The sequence below is a fragment of the Kogia breviceps genome, chromosome 1 (assembly GCF_026419965.1).
Source record: "Kogia breviceps isolate mKogBre1 chromosome 1, mKogBre1 haplotype 1, whole genome shotgun sequence".
In the NCBI taxonomy this organism is placed as follows: Eukaryota; Metazoa; Chordata; class Mammalia; order Artiodactyla; family Physeteridae; genus Kogia; species Kogia breviceps.
The window spans coordinates 113,525,378-113,549,678 of record NC_081310.1 but is presented as its reverse complement, the minus strand read 5'-3'; the positions used below and the strand labels follow the sequence as shown (position 1 = coordinate 113,549,678).

General features: G+C 42.4%; 1 protein-coding gene across 1 annotated transcript; it reads right to left on the bottom strand.

Moving 5' to 3' along the window:
- Positions 1 to 654: 654 nt before the first annotated feature.
- On the bottom strand, positions 655 to 24,301 carry FNDC7 (fibronectin type III domain containing 7). The gene is made up of 12 exons (XM_059078621.1): positions 24,239 to 24,301; positions 23,709 to 23,727; positions 19,627 to 19,881; positions 18,238 to 18,498; positions 15,632 to 15,889; positions 14,749 to 15,003; positions 12,852 to 13,109; positions 12,041 to 12,295; positions 10,039 to 10,293; positions 7,731 to 7,991; positions 4,317 to 4,346; positions 655 to 686 (listed from the first exon to the last, which is right to left on the bottom strand). The coding sequence occupies exons 1-12, from the start codon at positions 24,299 to 24,301 to the stop codon at positions 655 to 657; spliced, it is 2,202 nt and encodes a 733-aa protein (XP_058934604.1).

The window sequence follows — 24,301 nt, the reverse complement described above, 5'->3', positions numbered from 1 at the left end:
TCCTAACTTGAGCTGAGGGTGTTTGTTACTACCGGTGGCCCTGGCAGCTGCTGCTATCCAACCTCGGCCGAAGTCCTGGTGGAGGTTCATCTTGGGTGAGGGCTGTCTATGTGTGGTGGCTTGATTTCGACTTCTCTGGGAATGGACGTGTCCAACTCTTAAATGGCTAGAGGGCCACACGACAAGTGCTGGGGTAGATGAAATGCTTATGAAGTGGGTGTGCTGAAGTCTGTAGTATGTCTGGATGTGAAATTAAAAAGTTCTGCTTAGGAGAAATTTCCAGGACTTTCCCAGCGTGCTGGCTCACTCTGGCAGCCTTCCAGAGGACTTTCTGGATTCATTTCTCTACTGAGTTCTCTCCACAGCCGATCTTGAACTCCTGTGCAGGTGAGGACACACCTTCCTGCAGGAAATGGAGCTAGAGTGGTTCTTCTAAAGGCCAAAAGGGCTTGTCCTATCCTAGAGGCATTTTGTATTCTAATAGATCTTTTCCATCTCTAATCACACTAACACTTGAGGAAACTCTGCAAAAAATATGGGAAGAATTTTTTTAAAGCAAAGCAAAAAAAACACAACACTTTGCCTTTGAATCATACCATTTCAATTTACATTACTCACTAGTCAAGTCTCTTTTTTTATCCATGGTTCACTGTGTCACTCCACATTTCTCTTCCCTCTGTAAATCACTGAAAAGGCAAAGAAGGGAAGAAGCCATGAAATGCATTACATTTACAGACATTTTCTTAAATTAAAAAGCCCTTAAATGTCTCTGAGGTTCAGATTACCATTTTGATTTGAAATGCTATTTTTGCAGCACTTCAGAGCAAATAAACAGAAAATTAAGAGAATCTGAACTGTTCAAAGGGCAAGAAGAAACTGACCAGCAGGTTCTAACTAAGCAGGGTGTTCTTTCTCCTGCTTGATGAAATGAATCCTCCCCAAGAGTCTCTTTGAGCTCAGATTACTGACCCAGGACAAAGAACTTTCCTCTCCACCCCAGGCGTTTTATTAGTTGAGCTTACTTTGGGCCTGTCATTGTGTCCAACAATTTATATCTCCTTTAATCTTCATAACATCTTATGAGGAGTTTTTCCCAATTTTCAGATGAGAAAACCTATACTTAGAATTGAAGCAAGTTGCCTCAGGGTAAGGGATAGTGGTCAGATTTGAACCCAGATCTGTCTCTTAAAAAAAAATCCATTCATGCTGTTGAAAAGCTTTAAGATAATCCAAGAGTCAATCAAGACAAAAAGTCTTAGACAAAAAGATTCCCAAGGCTTCCCTTAGCATATCTGGAGGCCCCATGTCAGCCAGGGACCTAATCTGACTAGTCCTGTGTACAAAGAGGAGAAATGCTGAAATTGGAAGCAATTTAGAATCTCTCCCTTAATACAGTGAATTCTGTATGATGTAGAGGCCCCCAAATACTCATTTTTTGAGAGTCTTGCAGGATTTCTACAAGGATCTCCTTAAAGAGAGGGTCAGATCTCTTCAGGTTGAAGACTGAAACTTGCTAAGGAAGGGAGAAGCAACGATCAGGGCCAGCCCATAGGGACAGAGGAAGGAGAGAGTAGTGACCTAGAGCAATGCTTCTCAAACTTGGAGAGTCAGAATCACTTGGGAACCTGACAGAGACACGAAGGCCCAGGTCTTACCCACGTCAGCAGGCCTGGTTCTCTACATCCTTTATTAGCTCTCCAAGAGATTCTGATGCACACCAGTGTTTGAACACTACTGTCTAAGCAGTGATCCTCAAACTTGAACATGCATGTGAATCATCTGGGGATTTAGTAAATCTGGGTGGGGCCTAAGATTGTACATTTTGAACAAGTGTTCTGGTGACGCTGATGAATAGCAAGGTCTAAGAGTGATGGTTTTCAAGCATTTTTTTAAAAAAAAGTATTGTGACTCTTTCTCTAACAAAATCTTAGGGGAGGGACTTCCCTGGCGGTCCAGTGGTTAGGACTCCGTGCTCCCAATGCAGCGGGCACAGGTTCAATTCCTGGTTGGGGAACTAAGATCCCGCGTGCTGCATGGCGTGGCCAACAACAACAACAAAACAAAATCTTAGGGAAGACCAGAATATAATACACCTCACCTCTTAGGGGCCCCCAAGACACTTCTACTACCCCTCTATGGCTCAGGGGAAACACTGATTTAAAATGGCCACAATACTGGAAATAGTTTCCAAGAATCCAGACCCAGGCCCATGTACATTTCACTGAAGACCAGGGCTTATGGTCATTAGTACTTTGGGAGTTTTTTAAAGTAATTTTTTATAATTTAGAACTTTCCTCACAGTTTTTAAAAAATATCTTTATTGGAGTATAATTGCTTTACAGTGTTGTGTTAGTTTCTACTGTATAACAAAGTGAAATCAAAAAGAGAAAACAAAAACCGTATGCTAACACAGTTTGTTTTTAATACGCCAGGTCTGTTTCCCTGTAGTCACTGGAAACAGAAACTCTTTAAAAATTAATAGGGATTATTCTTATTTCAGACCTGCAGGTGGGGCAAGAATTAGAAAGCATGTGTCCTGCTGTGCTCAGAGAAGTAGTAGACTGGGAGAGGAAATAGAGAACAGTCAGCGCAGAGAAGCATGTGTCCTGTCAGTGGAAGGAAGTTTCGGAGGGGAGCTGGCCCAGGCTGGGAGGCTGTCTGGTGGGCTTTACTGGTAGGAAGGCTTCACTTCCACTCACACTCTCTGAAGTCAGCCATGTCTGATTGTGTGTATGTGTATGTGTGTTTACGTGTCCCGTCTGTACTTTGGGGTTGATAATATTCCCTGGGGGTTTTCCCACGACCCCAAATCAAGCAGGCCTCCTAGAAGATTCCTCGTGAAGCAGTACATGCTACTTACTGGGTCAGCACACACAGCTCTGTGTGGTCATCTCCGTGGCCCCAGCCAAGAGTAGCCTCTGTGGGGCACCCCGAATAGCCTAGACAGGATCAGCCATGAGCACACCTGAGTGGCAGTGAGGGTTATCTTTACTCCAGCTGCCCTTTCAGCACCCCTTTTCCTCTGCTGGCCATGTCCACCCATGCAAACTGGAAGCAGACATCCTAGCTCTCTGCAAGCTGTTAACAGATTCCAACAGCTGACTATTAAAAGTGAGGTTAGGGACTTCCCTGGTGGCGCAGTGGTTAAGAATCCACCTGCCAATGCAGGGGACACGGGTTCAAGCCCTGGTCTGGGAAGATCCCACATGCTGCAGAGCAATTAAGCCCGTGCACCACAACTACTGAGCCCGTGTGCCACAGCTACTGAAGCTGGTGCGCCTAAAGCCTGTGTTCCGCAACAAGAGAAGCTACCGCAATGAGAAGCCCGTGCACCGCAATGAAGAGTAGCCCCCGCTCACCACAACTAGAGAAAGCTCATGTGCAGCAACGAAGACCCAACACAGCCAAAAAATAATTAATTAATTAATTTTTTTAAAAAAATGAGGTCAGACCAGCAGTATTGGCGTCACCAGCATCACCCGGACCTTGTTTGTAGTGCAAAGTCTCAGATCTTTTCTACACCTACCAAATCAGAATCTGGTTTTAACAAGGCCCCAGGTGATTCGGATGCACAATAAGGTTTGAGAAGGTCTGCTCTAAGGCAGCAGTTCTCAGCCTTGGCTACACTTTAGAATCACCCAAAGAGCTTTTACAAACCCTGATGCCCAGACTTTACCCCAAACCAATTAAATCAGATTTTCTGGGGATAGAGCCCAGGCATCAATTACTCTTAAGCTCTCAAAGTGACTCAGTGTATAGCAGGGTTGGAAACCACTCTCTGAAGTGAGGGATGAAGTGGCTGCCTCTCTGAAACATATTTACATTTTCCTGTGGGACCCTGGAAGACTGAAAAAATTTCAGAATCCAAAGGAGTTCATCTCCACTGGTGGAATCTGAGGGGAGACAATCTAATAGGGGAGAAAATGTTATGGGAGAGGAGAGCAAGGACCCCTTGCATCACAGAAAGAAAGCATTTGCCTTTCTAATTGAAATCAGCTTTCTTTTTAATATTAAGGGCTGCACAAGCCTTTGTGGTTTTTTCTTTAAATTTATTTTTATTTATTTTGGCTGCACCAGGTCTTAGTTGTGGCACATAGGATCTTTGTTGCGGCATGCGGACTTAATTGTGGCATACACGCAGGATCTAGTTCCACCACCAGGGATCAAACCTGGGCTCCCTGCATTGGGAGTGCAGAGTCTTACCCACTGAGCCACCAGGGAAGTCCCTGAAGAGTCAGCTTTGATCCTGACTTAAGTCACCTTAAAGAGCAACAAAAAAATTCCTTTCTATTGTATCCATGAGAAAAATGACTTACCCATTCCAAGTGCACTTCCAGAGCAGGTTACTGTAATAAATAAAAACACAAGCATTTAAAATATATTTATTGATGTATTTGAGATGGTGAAGATATAATTTAAGAAAGAATAATAGGAAAGTGAACCAAAGAATGAGTAAGAATCAGCTTATGGGATAAGAGAAGGAGATACCTGCTAACAGTATGAACTTGGACAAGTTACTTGACCTTTCTGTGCCTCAGTTTATCTGTTAAGTGGTAAGAATAAGAATGCCAGCCTCGGACATCCCTGGTGGCGCAGTGGTTAAGAATCCGCCTGCCAGTGCAGGGGACACTGGTTCGAGCGCTGGTCCGGGAAGATCCCACATGCCACGGAGCAACTAAGCCTGTGTGCCACAACTACTGAGCCTGTGCTCTAGAGACCACGAGCCACAACTACTGAAGCCCACGCATCTACAGCCCATGTTCCGCAACAAGAGAAGCCACCGCAATGAGAAGCCTGCGCACCACAACAAAGAGTAGACCCTGCTTGCCACAAATAGAGAAAGCCCACACACAGCAATGAAGACCCAATGCAGCCAAATAAAGTAATTAATTTAAAAAAAAATGTCAACCTCATAGGGTTGTTATAAGGGTCAACTGAGTTAATACATGTAAAGCCCTTAGAATAGTGTCTGGCACACAGCACTCAATAAATATTAGTCATTATTATCATTTACAGTATCATCCTAGTTACAGGATTAAGGCATCATTGATATTGGAGAAAAAACACACACACACATACACACACACACCAAAAAACAAAACCAAAAACCTTCCCACAGATGCATGGTTTTTACTAGGGAGACAGAGCAGATGTAGATTCCTTAACTTGAGTCTAGACACCCAACCCTTACTAAAGTGAAATGGTTACAGGCTTGAGATAACACCCCACCAAAGGTATTAGAGTTCCAACTAACAAACTATCAGAGGAATGACTCTCTAAGGGTTGAATTGTGAGTATGAAGTAGGAGAAAGAAAAAAAACTTCCATCACTCACTTACTGGCTGTATAATCATAGACAAACAGATACACTCTTTTATTCATTCTTTTTAAAATTTAAAATGTATTGGGCAACAGTTACATGCAAAGTACTGAGAGTCCAAGAGATTACCATTTAGCAGAAATAACACACATTCAACTCACAGTAATATGGTGTGGTGAAGATAAGAGTGAGGTGGAGTCATAAAGGAGGGAGACGAACTCAAACTAAGAACTGGAGAAGACTTCAGAGAGGCGGGGGAGTTTGGGCTGGTGGAGTTCCCTTGGTTGAGGTGGGGTGGAAATCCAGGCAAAGACAGGAGTGCTTCATTACCTCAGAAACATGATATGCCATGGTATGTATGTGTGGTAAGGGCAGATGTGTGTGAATTGTTCCATGTGACTAGACTAGAGAATGGAGTCTTCTCAGGAGAGATGTTGCAGAATGAACCTAGAATTGTACTGTCCAATACAGTAGCCACTTGCCACATGTAGCTATGAGCATTCCAAATGTGGCTACTCTGAACTGAGACGTGCTGTATTAAATAAATGCACACAATATTTTGAAGAACTTAGTATAGAAAAAAATATATAAAATTTTTATATAGATTTCATGTTGAAAAGTAGAATATTTTTGATATATTGGATTTAAATTAACTAAAATATACTATTAAATTAATTGCACTTTTTTTTTTACCTTTTTAACATGGCTACTAGAAAATTTAAATTTTTTCAAACTTGCATTAAATTTCTGTTGGATAGTGCAGGTGTAGAAAGACAGATGCGGGACAGATTGTAAGGGACCTTAAATGTCATGCTCAGAGGATTGAATTTTATTCTATGGGGCAATAGAAAATTTCTGAGGATTTTGAAGCATGAAAGACAGTGGGGTCAGTGTCCTAGAATGACAACTCTAGCAATAGTATGAAGACTGGCAAGAGGGCAGGAGGACAGGACTGGTGTAGTAGCACAGGGGAGAGGTAGTAAGACCCTGAAATATTGAAGTAGCTATAGGAATGAAGAGAAGAAGTTGGATTCAGAAACCATCATGGAGTGAACAGGACAGGGCTGGGAGACTACTAAAACATGGAGGGTGAGGGAGAGGGAAGCTGACTCCTGGGTTTTTAGCTTGAGTACTTGAAACAAGGATGACAGAAGATCAAAAACTGCAGAAGATCAGAAATTCCTTTTGGCCTTGACGAGTTGAAATGCCTGGGTCATATCTCTAAGTAGAGATAACACATTTGCATATGGATTTAGGGGTTAGAAGAAGAGAAGGGTTGTAGGTAGAGATTTGGGAGCCTCTGAGTCTCAGTTTGTTCATTTGTATATTGGAGATAATAAAATCTGTTGAACCTACCTCATAGAGTTATTTTGAGCATTCAGTGAAATATTGAATATGAAAACGCTTGATAAATTTCAAAACATTATGCAAATATAGTGAAGTATTGTTGTTGACCTGTAGGCTCTTCTTCCTAAGAGCTCATCCTCAGCCCAACAACCTATTCCTGGCCCTTCCCATAGGGCCATGCTTTGGGCCAGCTTGTCCTCTGGACAGGATAATGAAAAAGCAAGGAATCAAAGCATGACAACGAAGAACAGCAAGAACACCCCCTGAAGAGGACCTGGTCTGGTTCCATCACCAGGAGCCATCTTGAACCTTCTTGTCACCAACCCATAGTTGGAAATTTTAGATTCTGGTTATTAGTAAAGTTTCTGAGCCAATATTTATTCCTCTTCTTGTGTTCACCTGCAAAGTTCTCGGGCTTCATCATCTCTTCATTTTATTTTATTTTAGAAATATATGAAAAATACATGACTATGCCCTGGGCAAGGTAGCAGAACGTGTTGGAATACAGAGCAGGAGAATTGCTAATGTTTTTCTGCCAGCTCTGGTGAGATGGCAGTGGCTGACATTCGTGTGTTTTGTGATCACAGACTGTCTGCCCACTCATATTTCCAAACCTAGCTTATGATTTATAAATTTTTTTTTCTGAGCCTCCAACTCTCCCTCAATCATAAGTCTGAATCTGTGCAAATAAAGGTTCAAGTCTCTTATTTCAAACATTCAGTTTGTTTGTCATTAACACTATGTTACAAACCTATCCCCAAATCTCAAAGCAGAAAATAATTTTAAATCTGCTTTACTGTTTAAGCAGCAAGCATCTGGTCCTTTTTCTGAAGGAGAAAAGAGAGAGAGGGATGAGCGGAGTGTCTCCAAATCAAGTAAAAATAAAACATCACAATTCCAAAGAAGCTTGGGGTCCCCAGTAGCCAGAGTCTGCCTGCAGGATATACAAAATTTCATGCCCTCTTTGACCTTCCTACATAGCAAATAAGTGTGATTGTTCTGAGTCTTAATTCACAGATTGAGTTGAGGGTTAGTTTTAAATAAAGGGTCATAATTTGTCCTACCTGAATATATTTTTTTTGGACAGAAAGTAAGCTTCAGTCCTGTCTCAGCAACTGGGGAGACCATCACGGTATATACATCCCCGCAGGGTATCTTGGCGATATCACAGAAACTGAGGCCAGTGCTTGGGGCACACATGAAAATGCCTTTGGAACCATAGAGGTCAGTGCTGTAATTGGCAGAGCCCCTAGAGGGCTGCCAGTAGATCCGGATGCCATTAGGGCCCAGCCTATATAATTTCACCCCCAAAGGGCAGCAGGAACCTAAAGGATAAAACAAACAAAAACAAACACATCACTATTCCACCATCACCACAAACCTGGCCTTTGTAACTATGGGGAAACAATATAAGTAGCCTACTCAATAATAAATGATTAGAGCAAGATTTGAGGAAGTATTCAAGTTCCTTCTGTGGTGGGTCACATGATTAGAAATCCATGTGTGAGGGTGAGTTGGGGCATGAGTTGGTTTTTTTTTTTTTTTTTTTTTTTGCGGTACGCGGGCCTCTCACTGTTGTGGCCTCTCCCATTGCAGAGCACAGGCTCCGGACCCACAGGCTCAGCGGCCATGGCTCACGGGCCCAGCCTCTCCGCGGCATGTGGGATCTTCCCGGACCGGGGCACGAACCCATGTCCCCTGCATCCGCAGGCGGATTCTCAACCACTGCGCCACCAGGGAAGCCCGGGGCATGAGTTTTTAATAGAGAACAATGGTGAGGCCAAAAGTCAACGCTTGGCAGATATGTATTGTATATGACTCAAACTTCATGAGTCAAATGCACAGAATTCTTGTCAAGATCCCTCATAATGCCCTATTTTCATATGATTTTAGTGGGATTCAACTTAAATATAATTAAGTGCATTCAGCATTAACTGAAAAGACCTATTTTGCTGAGCTGAGTAGCATGACGCCTGTTGCTGGTCCACTCTTCATCCATGCTAGCTGACTGGGTACTTTTCCTTTCTCTTTTCCTGAGTACCTTGAGCAGGCTACATGTTGGGTGTCAAATGGTGGATTCCTCAGTAACTAAAATAAAAATGTTATTGTATAATAATTTAAAAAATTCAGTTACAGATAGACTTTGATTTATTCTTTTTTTTTTTTTTTTTGCTGTACGCAGGCCTCTCACTGTTGTGGCCTCTCCCGTTGCAGAGCACAGGCTCCGGACGCACAGGCTCAGCGGCCATGGCTCATGGGCCCAGCCGCTCTGCGGCATGTGGGATCTTCCCGGACCAGGGCACGAACCCGTGTCCCCTGCATTGGCAGGCGGGCAGACTCTCAACCACTACGCCACCAGGGAAGCCCTGATTTATTCTTTAAAAAAATAAATAAATAAATAAGGTTTTTTAGGTGTGAAGGTAAACAATGGGCCATATTTCCAGAACTGGATATCAAGATGAGAAATTAGGCAGCAAACCTAATGAAAGCTAATGGGCCAAAAAGAATGATAATCCAGTTTATGTATGTGTAGCACATTTTAAATACTTTCATAACATGATCATTCCTATTTCTCTTACCAATGAGGAAATGGAATCAGAGAATAAGATAACGCAGTGCAGCTTAAGAAGCCAGGTCTTTAAACTCCTAGTTGAAGACTCACTCTACTACCTTTGGGATGCCAAAATTATATTTCAACTCTCCCACCCCATGCCTCGGGGCAGATACAGCTAACTGGTCATCGTACTCTCTCCCATTAAGCCTGAGAAGCATCCTTAGAAGATTTTTTTCAAAACAGTTCTCCAAGCAGCCACTTCAGTGGACTAGAATCACACCAGAGAAATCTTATTTGCTAACCCTGTACCACTCCCTACTTCTCCCGCTTTTTCCTAGTGGCTTGGTCTTTGTGAAGAACAAGATGCAATACTGTGCTCTGTTAACCTGTTGAAATAAGAAACCATAGAAGAAGCTGGAGTGGTTTAGAAGAGTGAGGTAGTAGCGTAATCATAAGAAGAAAGAAAAATTCAAGCCAAATAGAATGTGTGATCTAAATGCTTTCTGAAAACTCTGCCAGACTGAGTTACTCTGTGCTGCAGGTAGCTGGGTCATATAAAAATCTATCCTTTCAGAAAAAGTACACCTGAACCTTGTTACCAGGGGAGTTAATTCACCAACTACTAACAGAAGCCTCTGAACCTTTGAGGTCCTAAGTCAAGAGGAAAACTGTAAATATTTAGAAAGTAATCTGAACTTACCATGCAAGCTCGGTGGAGATGCAGCATTTTTTTAAATGAGATGGAAGGGCTATGTCTGGATCTATAATAGTCAAAGTCCTTGTTGATACTCTAGAGCTAGAGGTTAGAATTCACTTACTCGAGGAATAACTTTGGTAGCCACAGTCTGCAGTCAACCCAGTGGCACTAATTGCTTTTAATGCCACTGTGTAATTGCTGCCGCATGTGATGCATCCCAGGAGGCAGTGGTTTTGATGGGTGTGACACTTAGACTGTCCAGTGTGTGACTCCAGAGCTGTCACATAGGTTTGGGCGCCGGTCCCAACAGTCCAGCTCACGTTGATTACCGATTGTGTGACCTGAGTTACTGTCAGACTGGCTGGACAGCACGGCACTTAAATGAGGAAAGAGAAAAAATTGGGGATTTATTTCCAGTGAGGGTTATTTGTGAAAACTAACCAAGTATGGTATTTTGCCTGTGTTTCATTCAATATCCTAAATTTCTCAAACCTTCAACTGTTAATCAAAACATCCTTAATAACTGTAAATGGAATATAACCTTTAAAAATTGTGAATCACTATATTGTAACTTCTATACCATTGTACCTCAACTATACTTCAGTAAAAAGATAAATTAAAATAAACTTAAAAATTTTTCTTTTGTTAAGTAAAATCTCATTCCCTCTGATACGTTATTTAACATCACTGTATATAGCAGGTGCTTTCCCCAAGAATGCAGTGCAATAACTAGCTATGGGTAATGTGAGATTCTCCCCAATTTTTTTCAGAATAAGAAAGAAACACTTGGGCTTCCCTGGTGGTGCAGTGGTTGAGAATCCGCCTGTGGATGCAGGGGACACGGGTTCGTGCCCCGGTCCGGGAAGACCCCATATGCCACGGAGTGGCTGGGCCCGTGAGCCATGGCCACTGAGCCTGCGGATCCAGAGCCTGTGCTCCACAATGGGAGAGGCCACAACAGTGAGAGGCCCGCATACCGCAAAAAAAAAAAAAAAAAATGAAAGAAACCCTTTGTTGTTCTCTAACTTTAACAATTCCAATTGCAAATTTTAAAGCAATGGTTGCATTCACCTTTTCTTCCAATATATCTTACATTTGCAATGAAATGTATTTTGCCTTTCTCATGCATTTCATAGTACATAGCTGATATAAAAGCTCAAACTATTCTTAGCCACCTAAGAGTACCACAACCAATTCTCAACTTTTCAAAGATCCATTATACAGGATATAGAATATCTGGAATCTTCCTGCGTATTTGGCATTGTCTCTGTTCTGCTTCTCTTTACGTTTCAACTTATCTAATCTAAAGTGCCATCTATCGTTATATATAAGAGAAAATAATGTCCAAAGTCTTTAAGTAATTTGCTAAATTTCATTCACACACAATGCTATGAAGCAATAACAGCTTTCGTTTATCATGCTCTTACTGTGCATCAGGCACTCTATGTGCTCTGCAGCATAAATAACGTAATATTCATAGCCACCTGATAAAGCCATTATCCCCTTCTAGCAATTAGGAAACTGAAACTCAGAAAGCATTTTTTAGAGAAAGATTTGAAAGGGCTGAACCAAAGAAATGAATAATAAACTAGCTCATTTGGTCACTTGTTAGTTGTTTTGGTAGATTGTGTCACGGGGGAATACGAATTCAAATAAATGTTTTTGCAGGGTCAATGTATTCCTCCTTTAATGTTGGTATTTGAATATATTAGAGCCTTAAGATGATACTTTTACAGAACCTGTGTGAAAGTTTTCTAAGACCGGGGCTTTTTTTTTTTTTTTTTTTTCGCGGTACGCGGGCCTCTCACTGCTGTGGCCTCTCTCGTTGTGGAGCACAGGCTCGAGATGCGCAGGCTCAGCCGCCATGACTCACGGGCCCAGCCTCTCCGCGGCATGTGGGATCTTCCCGGACCAGGGCGCGAACCCGTGTCCCCTACATTGGCAGGAGGACTCTCAACCACTGCACTGCCAGGGAAGCCCAAGACTGGGGCTCTTTGAAAGGCCTCTCTGAGTTTAAAGTATTTCTATCACACTTAGGATAAATCAAAGAAGAAAGTTCATGTCCTAAAACAATTCATAAGAACCCCATTGAAGTTGAGGTTCAGGCTGTGGTTGCTACATACCTGTTTCTAAGGGCACACTGTAGCTGGGCAGGCTCCGTCCTGCTGGTGTTTCAGCCACAGCGGTGACGGAGAACACTGAGCCGCAGGGCAAGCCCCACAAGGTACAGGACTCTCCCGTGCTGCTGCACCGGTGCAGCCCTTTCTCTCCCTGGGCAGTCACCGTGTAAGTGGCCTCATCATTAGTGGATCGCCAGTACACGTGAATCATGGAAAAGGCATCCTTCGAAACATTTTTGATTTCAGGACTGCAAGGAGCTAAGAGATTTTAGATTATGAATTGAAACAGTCAGATTCAAAAATATCACACGTGCCATTTGGTCTAAAACTGACCTTTCCCCCCAAATGAGATAATTACTTTTGACCATATCATGCATGTAGGGCAAATTCATGGAGCCTTTGTATGGGAACCTTGTTGACATTGACGTATGGTATTGGGTTCCCATAGCGTTGGACTAATTGGAAAATGTTAAGGAGCCATTTGAACTCCAACAGCGAAAGTAATTAGGACCAACGTTTGTGGCCTTAACCTTCACGGTGTGAATACAGGCAGGTGCCCCAACGGTAGGAGGAAGTGAATGGCTGAGGTAATCTCTAGCAAAACCTTCCACTCTCCCCACGGTCTCATTTCTTTTTTGCCCTCTTTCCCTCTTCCACCTTCTCTTCTGCCTCTCCTTAGTAAGACAGGGGCTCTCAGGGTCACCACAACAGGGTGGCTAATGGCAGTGAGCCTTTTTACCGAATGCCCTTCCTGAGGGACATAGCTGGGGGGAGCCGTTCAGAATCAGTGAATGAAATCTTTGCTGTATCATACCTGTGGTTATAAATCGGGAAGTACATGACATATTGCTGCCCCGGACTTCACTGAAGGAATACACTGTGATGTTGTACTTGGTGTCACACTCTAGAGCAGAAAGGGTGCAAGCTGGAACAGTGTCATTGCACTCAATCACGCTGAACCCATCTACAGCCTTGGTTACATAAAGTTCGGCGCCACGGACGGGAGACCAGACGATCTCTACTCTGTCACTGGACACCAACACAGGGTTAATGTCACCAGGACAACAGGGAGCTGAGAGCAGGAGCAGAGAGAGAGCGGAGCTCAGTACAGGAGCCATGCTGTCAGAGTGGCATTGAGTCCTGGCGTCTCTGTGCCCAGAGCCTCTGCACGACCCTCCTAAGTCACTGCCACAATCTCCTACAGGTCTGTCCATCTCCAGTCCTGGCCCAACACCCACTACAAAGAGGATAAATTCTCTATGCATGACATTCAAGGTTATTACAAGCTCTGCCCAGTCGATATGTCCAGCTGCCCCTCCCCATCCCCTGCCTCACCAGACCCCTCAATTCCCACATGCGCTTTTATTTTCCTATGCCTCAAAGATTGTGTTCGTGCTACTGGGATGTGGTTCCCTTCTTCTGCCTGACAAAATCATGTTTAGTTTAACTTTAGATCCTATCAGTCTTTCCAGACACTAAACTAGATAAAACTAGGGGGCGGAGGAGGGGAAGAAGCATTGTATTAGTAGATTTTAGAAGAGGCCCTACACTACCTCACAGACAAATTCTGACAAGTGTCTAACTCACATGGGGTTTCTCTGGAATGCTCTTGCCCCACCTACATTCCATCATCCTTAAAGATCCAGTTCAAGGCCACTCCCTCCGGAAGACTCTCCTGTGCTCTTGAGACCTTATTGATAGCCTCTGACTCTAAATTCCAAAGGCACCAATTATTTGATTCCTTCATCTTGGTAAAAATATAGGGGCCTAGGTTCGATCCCTGGTCAGGGAATTAGATCCCACAAGAATGCCACAACTAAGGAGCCCGCCTGCTGCAACTAAGACTGGGCATAACCAAATAAATAAATAAATATTAAAAATGTATTGTATTCCAGCTAGTACTGTTATTTATATAATTATATTATAGTATTCTTGTTTGTAAATATAGTTAATTAATTTTGTCACTCACTCCATTCATTCTTTAAAAATCGAGCATCTCCCATATGCCAGTCATACTATGATAAGCATTCAGGATGAGAGATAAATAAAATACAATCCCTGTCCTTTGAAGACCCAAGCCTAGTGGAGAATAATAGTAACAATAATAATGATGCTAATAAAAATATTTGCATTGTGCTTTTCTCATATACAAAGACCTTTTCATATTCATGTTCTCATTATTATTTGTCCCATTTTGCAGTAGCAGATACTAAGGAACTTAGCAAGGCAGACATCATTATTGCCATTTTGTAAATGAGTTGGTGGTCAAGTTAGGACTTAAACCCAGGTGTCCTACTCCAAAGCCCTCCACACCTTGTAGAATCTTTGCCATTGCATCCCTGTTTTCTGGGCTTGGGGAAAGAGTGAACTCTGAGACCTAAGGATCACCTCCCCTTCAGCTTCCAGCACAGGGCTGAACACTGAGTAGATCTTGGTGGAGGGTTCAACTTTTCAGGCCAAGCTTGAATAACAACATTCTTTCCCTTCTTTTCACTACTAAACCTTGCATTCTTATTAAGCTTGAGTCCACGAAGTCCAAATTCCCTAGTCTGGAAAGGATGTGAAAGAAGAGATTCACTTTCCATTCTTGGCCCTAGAATGGCTCCCAGGTGGTCTAGGTAAGTCAATAAGTGCAATGGATGATCCATTATGCTGCTGAGTTTAGTGAACTCAGAACTTAACTCCCTTTACAAACATCAAGTGCAACTCACCTGTGGTATAATTAAACACATCACCCAAAGGACTCTGTCCTGCCTTGTTATAGGCAAAAACACTAATAAAGTAAGTGAAGCCACACTCAGATAAGAAATTGCACTGGGTGAGGGAGGTGTTGCAGTGTACTTCCAAGCCATCGTCACTCTTCACAAAGGCCACATAGTAATCACCCAGATGCACATTGGACCAAGCCACAGACAGGTGGCCAGGGGGATCTTCTTGGATTGTCACCCTTCCAGGTGCACAAGCAACTAGGAAATGATAAATAATGAACAGTTGTGAGAGTACTGCAAGAGATTTTCTTTGCATCTTTGCATAGTAGCTCTTCACTAAATGTTAGTTCTCATCCCCAAAACACACAGATATTTCTAAATTGAAGCATAGACCTCCACATATGTATGTCTTTATCTCTTCGATGAGAATGAAAGTGGGAAGATATCTAAACACATATTCCAAACTATAGACATTCCATCTTTATCTTAAAAAAATAGCTCCCACCAGGCCTAGGTCTGTGAAACATGATGTAAATAAGAGACCGCTATCTGTATGGCACAGCTAGAGTTGTGTATCACTCAAACTGGCTCCTAGAATACTTACAACTTTACAAATGCAAAAGAAAATAAACTAATTAGCGAAAGATCTGGAATAGGAACCAGGTTTCCTAATTTTCAATGTTTTTTCCAATGCACGAGATCTGGTTTCACTATCAACATTATTCAAACTCATCAGAAAGTCCAACTCAACACTTCCATTTAGACCAGGCGTTCATTTTTGCTTGTTCTAGAGTGTTCTGGAACACTGTCATGTGATTATTTGTTTCCCTAATGGTAGTCACTTTGGCTTACCAACCCCCCAGTGATCTCACTCTGGTTTACATACCAGTTTTCAGGGTCACTGCTGAAATTGATCTGCTTGATCCTGCATCATTAGTTGCTAAAACTGAAATCAGGTACTCGGTTCCACACTGGAGAGAGGAGATGGTGCAAGAACTGAAAGTCGTACTACAGCTCAGCCTGGAAGAGTCACTCAAAGCCATCACGGTATAGTTGAAAGCTCCTTCTGTTGGTGCCCATGAAACGGATGCCTTCAGAGAACCACTATCAAAAGAGACTTGAATGTTGGCAGGAGCACGAGGACCTACATTTTTGAGAAACAATTAAGATTTTTGCAGTAACCTCAAGAACCCAAGTAAGATTTGACCCAACAATATTGCAGAGCTCAGAGGATGGAGTACTCCAATCATATGATACTTGCAAGTGTACAAAGCATAAAATTGGGATTTAGGGTACCTGAGAACTGGTAACACATCTCCCATTAACTATGCAAACTCATAACTAGCTATATGACTTTAGCCATGTTATTTAATCTTTTTGTTATTTATTTATTATTTTTCTCATCTGTAAAACAGATCCTAGCATATATAGGTAGTAAATAAACATCTTGAATAAATGAATGAGTGAACGCACAATTTGATAAGTGATAGAAATAATTAAATGAAATTATAAATGTGAAGGGCTCAGAGGGCCATGTGGGTATGTTATCAAGTGGTAGGTCAAATATTCTCTTATAGACTGATAAAGTTAAACAGATTAGTTTCAACAACATTCCTTCTTTACTTTTGACACATGCTAAGACATGTAAGAGCTTTTAGGTCACAGCTGTTTACAGAAGAGCAGACTTTCTATTCTAAATCAAAGGGAAAAAAGGAAAGTATCAAGTGTGATGGTCACACAGGAAGGCAGTTTTTCAGCATCTCCAAAACGATTTCCTCTGCATTCTTAGAAATATGCCTTCCTTTTCTCAGGCTTATCCTCCTAAAAAAGCTTGAGGCCCTCAATAAATGTTTGTGGAGAGAAAGAATGGGTGAATGCCTTGGAAGAGACCCAGAGAGGCTGGTTTGTCACAGACATCCTGACTCACCAGGCCCATCATGAATCACCTGAGGGCCACCTAGCTCTGATTTCTACCTGGAGAAGTAATATAAAAGGCAAACCTTTCACTTCTCCCTACATTTCTGCTTCGGCCTACAGACAATGGGGCTTCCACTCCCCTCCAAAGTAGGAACTGTTGGGGCTTCCCTGGTGGCGCAGTGGTTGAGAGTCTGCCTGCCAGTGCAGGGGACACGGGTTCGAGTCCTGGTCTGGGAAGATCCCACACACCGCGGAGCCACTGGGCCCGTGAGGCACAACTACTGAGCCTGCGCGTCTGGAGCCTGTGCTCCGCAACAAGAGAGGCCGCGATAGTGAGAGGCCCGCGCGCCGTGATGAAGACTGGCCCCCACTCGCTGCAACTAGAGAAATCCCTGGCACAGAAATGAAGACCCAACACAGCCAAAAATAAATTAATAAATTTATTTTAAAAAAGAACAGAGTAGGAACTGTTGGAGAGAACATTTCTGGTTTCTTTCCACTTTCTCCTTGGTCCTCCCCAAGAGATGAAACAGCTAATCTGGTTGTTGAGTCAAACATCTACTAGGCCATATTGTCAGAGGATGACTCACTCTGCCTCAAGAGAAGGAAAAATCTCTCTCCTTCCCTCTCTCTCCATCTCATTCTTTTGGATCAGAGCAGCAGCTCAGTTTGGGCATCTAGTTATCATGCAGTAGGATGCCCTGGTCAGGTATCCCTGCAATGGGGATTGTGAGAACACACACCATGCATCAACTTCTCAGCCTATAGCTGGAGGAGAGGTGGTGGGAAGCCCCTCGTTGACCTCACACCCAAAGTGAGGACTTTGGGAAATATATCTGAAATATTGATTCCCACCACAGCACAAAGTGCCATAACAGGAAGTTCGTTTTTTTTTTTGTTGTTGCTGTGCCTCTAGAGCAATGCCAGCTGAAAGTTGGGACACACTTATTAAATGTCTGCTGAATAAATTCTTGTTTGGCCCAGTTCTTTTTGTCTCTACTCTTGGTCTGAACCTATGAAGGGACAAGAGGTGACTGGTAAACCTAGTAGGAATTATCTCCTGCTGTGTGATATTGAACATGTAAGCTGAAAATAAGTTGGCTCTGGGGGGGTGATGCCATGCTCTGTGCACTCTGAGCAGCATTTCTTTACACATGCCGTAAGCATTTAAACCACCAAGGAGGAATTATCAACACTATAATTAAGCTCATAATAAATTTAAATAGCTGCTGCCAGCTGCTCTGTACTTATCACTTAACGCTGCTCTCAGTGACTGCAATGCACAGCCCTTCTCATTAATCAAAAAGGAGAAGGTGGGCTTCCCTGGTGGCGCAGTAGTTGAGAGTCCGCCTGCCGATTCAGGGGACATGGGTTCGTGCCCCGGTCTGGGAGGATCCCACATGCCGCGGAGCGGCTGGGCCCATGAGCCATGGCCACTGGGCCTGCGCGTCCGGAGCCTGTGCTCCGCAGTGGGGGAGGCCACAACAGTGAGAGGCCCTTGTACCACAAAAAAATAATAATAAATAAATAAAAATAAAAAAGGAGAAGGTTGAGACTGAGCTGCAAAGTCCTTACCAGTTCTCTGATTGCAGGTGGAGTCATCCCCAGGTGTTCCACTGGCATTCCACGCATAGGCCTTTATGGTGTAGAGAGTCCCAGCGTCTAAACTGGTGAATGTCAAGGAGGTGTTGGTGGTATTTTCTTTCCATATTCTCCCCAAACCATTAGCTCGCATAATGGACACAGAAAATCCAGTTGCCATATATACGGTTTCCCACTGCACAAGAATAGAGTTTGGACTTGGAGAGCTTACTTGTAGAATTGGTGCAGCCAGCACTACAAAGACAAAAATCTGTGCATTTGTGTTATGAAAGTGCAAGAGAGGCTAATTCAAATTTAGGAATAGGTAATTTGAGGTTGATTATCCATATTACGAAAAATTTATTTGCTTTGCAATAGGATTCCTGGCAGAGTTCCATTAAACAATTGTTATTTAAATGTGTATTAATTACAGATGACTCAGCAGAGGAAGGGGGAACAGAGAAATTCTAATATTAGGCATACCTTCAACTGGAAGTTGGTAAGAAATTAGATAAAACCTCCCTGTAATCATAATAAAATCAATGGGGGGAATGATAGTTTATACTATTTTAACATGCACGCAACCTTTCAGAAATATGCTGAGGTACAACTTTATCAAATCAATTTAAGTTATGCTGATGACAAACTCTAAATAGTTTTATTTCAAACAAGTCAAAGTGCAGCAAAATCACTTCTATGTGTTCTTTGTTCCACATGGTCTTTATTGATAATTGAGGTTACAAACAGAAATCCCTGGGCTTCCCTGGTGGTGCAGTGGTTGAGAATCTGCCTACCAATTCAGGGGACATGGGTTCGATCCCTGGTCTGGGAAGATCCCACATGCTGCGGAGCAACTAAACCAGTGTGCCACAACTACTGAGCCTGCACTCTTGAGCCCACAAGCCACAACTACTGAGACCGTGTGCCACAACTACTGAAGTCTGCGCACCTAGAGCCCGTGCTCTGCAACGAGAAGCCACCGCAATGAGAAGCCTTGTGCACCGCAACGAAGAGTAGCCTATGCTCTCCGCAACTAGAGAAAGCCCAGGCGCAGCAACAAAGACTCAATGCAGCCAAAAATAAATAAATAAATTTATCAAACAAACAAAATGAAACAGAAATCCCTTTTTCAGAGATTTAAAAGCACGGATGCTTTTAAAGACGCCCAGAAATGGGTTTTATTTTCCAAAGCATCTGGAATTTACATACCACCTCCTCCACAGACATTTGAATTCCAAAAAAAAAGTCACTTGGTGGCTTTCACTTCTGGGCCTTGAATCATAGACATTCACATGACACAAAATTACATCATGCATTTGCATCCTCAGTATAATTGATCCAGGTCACAAGCAATTGTTCAACAGAGGATGAGCATCCAGCTACCTGTCTTTGCCTGTTTTGGAGGCGATGCCTGGCTTCTCCCAGCAGGACTGATGGATCTGATGGTGATTTGGTACAAGGTTGCAGCCTTCAGGCCCGTCACAGTGCCTGGGGAACTGGCCACCACGGTTTCAATGACAGCGTTCCCGTCTCTGGCCGTGAGGAGGTAACCGGTGGCCCCTGGCACTGTAGCCCATTCCACAGTGATACTGTTGCTGATTTTTGAATACGCTTGATCGATAGTGGGTATTGGGGGAGCTGAAAGAGATTTTGAAGGTGTACATTAGCTAGGGTACCTATAAGGATTACTTCTTTCATCACTTTACTTTCAAACTAGGTCATTCTCATGTCATCCTTCAGACATGAACCTTGCCCTCGTTTTCCAGATCAAGAAACAAACAAACAAACAAACAAACAAAAAACAGAGGAAAAGAAAGGCAAAGCTACTCTCCAGAAGAGAGCAAGAAAGCTCAAACCTCCCATTCAGGAATGGGACTTCAAAGAGGTTTTACCCAGTTGCCTCTGGGATAATTTGCACTTTTCGTACTTTTAAAAGAGTTAACTAAGAGTAGAGAGTGATTTGGGAGAAGAACTCTGAGGGGAGGGAGAGAGTAACTGAGGGCTTCCATTCTGGAGGCTACTCTACTCTGGCGTTCTGTGAATCCCCAGGCATGCTTTGTCACCTGTCTCCCCTCCCTGCCCCACCTCTCTGCAACGTCTCCAGCAAGGGTCCACCTCCATCCCCCACCTTTGTCGAGGCTGTGATTTCCACTCATGCACTTTGCACATTTTCCAAGTGGCATTTAATCTAATGGAGGAAGGGGGAGAATTGAGTTCGTTGTTTCATAATTGAGCGTACTGTCTTTAATATTATCAGAGTGTAACAATTTTCAGATTCTTCTATATAAAATAAAAATAAACTTTATTCTCTGCTTCTCTATCAAAACATCTGCCCCAGCCTAAGAATGAGATGCCGGGGTCCCTCCTCACCTGGGCCTGGCCATGGTTTGCCAGGAGGCTGTGAATGCTTATGTCATGAGTTTACACAAGGCATTCCTATACTTTGGGCATGGGGTAGAAGATACAACATGGTAATCAGATTTACTACTCTGCAAAACTCCACGGACTCAAAAATGCCCTGGGTGTAGGAGGTACAAGTAGAAGAAAAGGTCAAACAAAAATATCTGGGTTTTAGGTTTGAAGCTGGCAATAGGTCTTTTATATTTAATGTACTGCATTTGCTGGGTAAAATCACTATATGCCAAATTCAAAACTAGAGTGCAAAACAAAACTCTAGGGCAAAGAGGAGAAGTAAGTACCATCCAAATGTGTGATTTGCCAGTATCAACTCCCTCCCTCCGGCAGACCCCAACCTGCAAAACCCCATGTGCGTGATACAGACAACTTCTCTTTCTGTACCCATAGCCCAGAAAGTTGGCTTTGGCAGCATCTCAGAAATAACCACGCTGCAAGAATGAACAAAGAGTCCACTGTGAACTGGCCAGACGTTCCTTGAACATCACCCAGGACTGTCTCCTTTGCCATCAAAAGAAAACTATGATGGTTATAAATGCTGGGGAAAAGTTGCAGGGGCTCATCTTAGCCATTTGCCAGCAGAAGCTGACTCTGCGGGAAGCGCCTATGTCCCCTCCCTGTTGTAGGATAGAAAGCCCCCGCAGGGGTCTCACATTTATCCCTCCTACACATTCATCCCTCTTCTGCTCCCCCAGTTATTTGTTCTCTGTTAATACCTTCTTCCCTCTAACTTTGCAGTGTCTCTCAATCCCTGCTGCTTCTTTTGTCCCCATTGTTCATCTTATCTCCTGTTAGCCAGTCCTGCTCATTGGAATGGACTAATTTCCTGGACAAATGACAACCAAATTAGACATTGTCGTGACAGTGCCTTCATGGAGTGCCTTGAAAGGCATCTAAAAGGCTGGCATGACACCGGCTATCTCCTCACAGGCCTGTCAAGGGGCCTGAAGACTCCACAAAATTTGTCGTATTGAATTGAGCTGGGAGGGGCACACTTGCCCAGCATAGTAGTACATGAAGCCAGTATCACCAGGATGAAACGCGGGGTTTCATAATGGGAAAATAGCAAAGGATTTGGATTTCAGAATGCTGGGTTTGAGCCCTGGCTCTGCCATTTACTTCTGTCTATGAACATGTACAAGTGATTTAACCTCTTCTAGTCTCAGTTTTCTTCCTTGAGTATATGGAATATTAATAATTCCTACATCTTTGAGTTTACTTTGAAATGTAAAAGACTTACATCTTAAGATGGTAAAGATTAAGTAAAATAGTGAATGTAAGGGCACGTTGAGAGGTAGGAAGGGTTAGTGTGTGTGTGTGTGTGTGTGTGTGTGTGTGTGTGTGTGTGAACCAGGACGAGTAATTTTGGGGTTTGGAAAAGCCAGACTGCATGGCACTGCCATGGAGGGGGTGCTGCCAGGGAAGGTGGGATTATGGAGACTCTGGGGTAAGCACAGGCTGGAGAGACAGATTGCCTGTTTACACATGGTTCTAGAGCAGGATCTGACCAGTAACAGCAATGAAACAAGATCAACACCTCTGTACTATGTTTCCCTTGAAGAGATGAGAAGATTGAGCAGGACGTGTAAGTCTCCAGAAATTAGCAGCGGTTCTTCACTCTTTCTTTGTTCTGTATTTGGCCCGCTTACTGCACTGATGAAAGAGAAAAATTTATTCCCTAGATTTGCAATCAACCACTCTGATTAGTCAAAAATGAAACCCTTTGAGTCACAGCATCTGTGCATTCTACCAACTCAGAGATCTAAATTAACCCATGTGGCCCCAGTGGCCAGACACAGATAAACAGCCGATGCCAGAGCCCAAAAAGAACCAGAATACACACCCCCCAAATGAAATCTCCTATACAGTATCAATAAAACACAGCACATCTATTGAAAAGACAGGATGAGTCAACTAACAGCATCACCAGTATATCAGTCTGCCCCATTCTTTCTCTCAAATAGTGTGGATAACATGGGACTAAAAAGAGGCCCGTTCTGAGGGCTCAGTGTGTCCTGTGGTCCTGGGACCCTCTAAGAGACAGTAGAACTAGATTTTGTCCAATCGAAGGGCCACTGACTTTTAAAAAATCACTTTGTTTATGGCCAAATAGTCCTTCTTACAGCTTCCTGGTCAATCCTGAAGGTGTCCCAAGAATAAGTGAGTAAGAATAAAGCATGAAATAATAATTTAAAAAAACCTATTGTATAATCATGGATTTTATGGCTCAGCCAAAAATCTATATCAAAAAATTTAATTGTCCTATTTACATTTCCTTTTCTGTGGTATATATAAAATAATAAATAATATTTGTTCTTATTTGTGCTGAATTACTAAGAGAGTTTATTGGTGATATAATTGATATTATATGGTTCCTTCAGATAATCTAAATTCCATTGAACATAAGTTTCCATTCTACGGACTTAAATTTCTAGAATGTATGAGCCAGGAGAGGCCTGTAGAGAAATTATCCTTGCCTTCAGTCATTTATTCAAGAAAAATGGTGATAAAATCTCTTAAAAGAAAGCCTTTTTCCAGCTCTGGGTTTTCACTGTCTATATTTTAAGGATGCAATATTAGAAGTATAAAATCTTTTTTATTAGAGAATCTAATCTTTTTATTAGAGAATCTTTTATTAGAGCATTTTTTATTAGAGAATTGTGATCAAAACTGTTTCTAGTTTTCTCCTCTAATTCCTTAGGAGACAAATAAGAAAAGTTATATAAATTAGGCTCTTCACTAAAATTTTGTTTCTTTGACTAGAATGATGATCATTGTAATACTTTACTAACGGTTCACTGTGTTTGAGAAAAATCTATGACTGCATGACTCTATACATCTCAGTACTCAAGAAGAATGTCTTATGAGGATGTATCTTTAAATTTTGATCCATGTATTTGTCTTACCAGTTACACTCACAGTGTGAGTGCTCAGAAAATGTTGAATATTTTTCCTGGTATAGCCTTTATATTTCAGGGTAGCCCCGGAATTAACAATGGAAATTAAAATCAAATATGGAGAGGGTAAACTTGCATTTCAGAGAATGTTACCTGTTTTTGTTGAAGCAACCTGAAAAAAGGAAAGTTTAGAATATTAGAACCATAAAGGAAAACACCATTTGGGGAAATGTAAAACCTAAATCAGAGCAGTAATATCTTAGCACAACATGTTTATACATAATGTGAGCCATCTTCCAATCCACACACAGTATTTATTTGCACAAATTATTTCCTAACACTCAAATCTACCACAAAGCAACCCCAAATAAAATTGAGAGGATGGAGAGAGATCACATTACTGTTTCATTTTTCTCCCTGAATCTGCCTATTGAACTAAGTCAGTAGCTGCTGATGGATTTTTCAGAAATCTTTGTTCTTAAAACATAATGATGTTCTTGTTTTCTTTCACTAGTAAATTGCATTAAATTTCAAACACACAAACATATACAATCTTGGTATGCCTCCAAAGTCTTTTGATTTCCACCTCCCCACCCCTGAGGCCCTCAAAAAAAGAGAAAGATATTGAATGTATCTTTTTTTCCCTCTAAATAGTTGCAGGTAGGTCGGAATGGTGAACTCACCATTTTAAGGCAGATAAGACTGAATCCAATCACAGACAAACATTTCACCTGTCCACCAGCCAT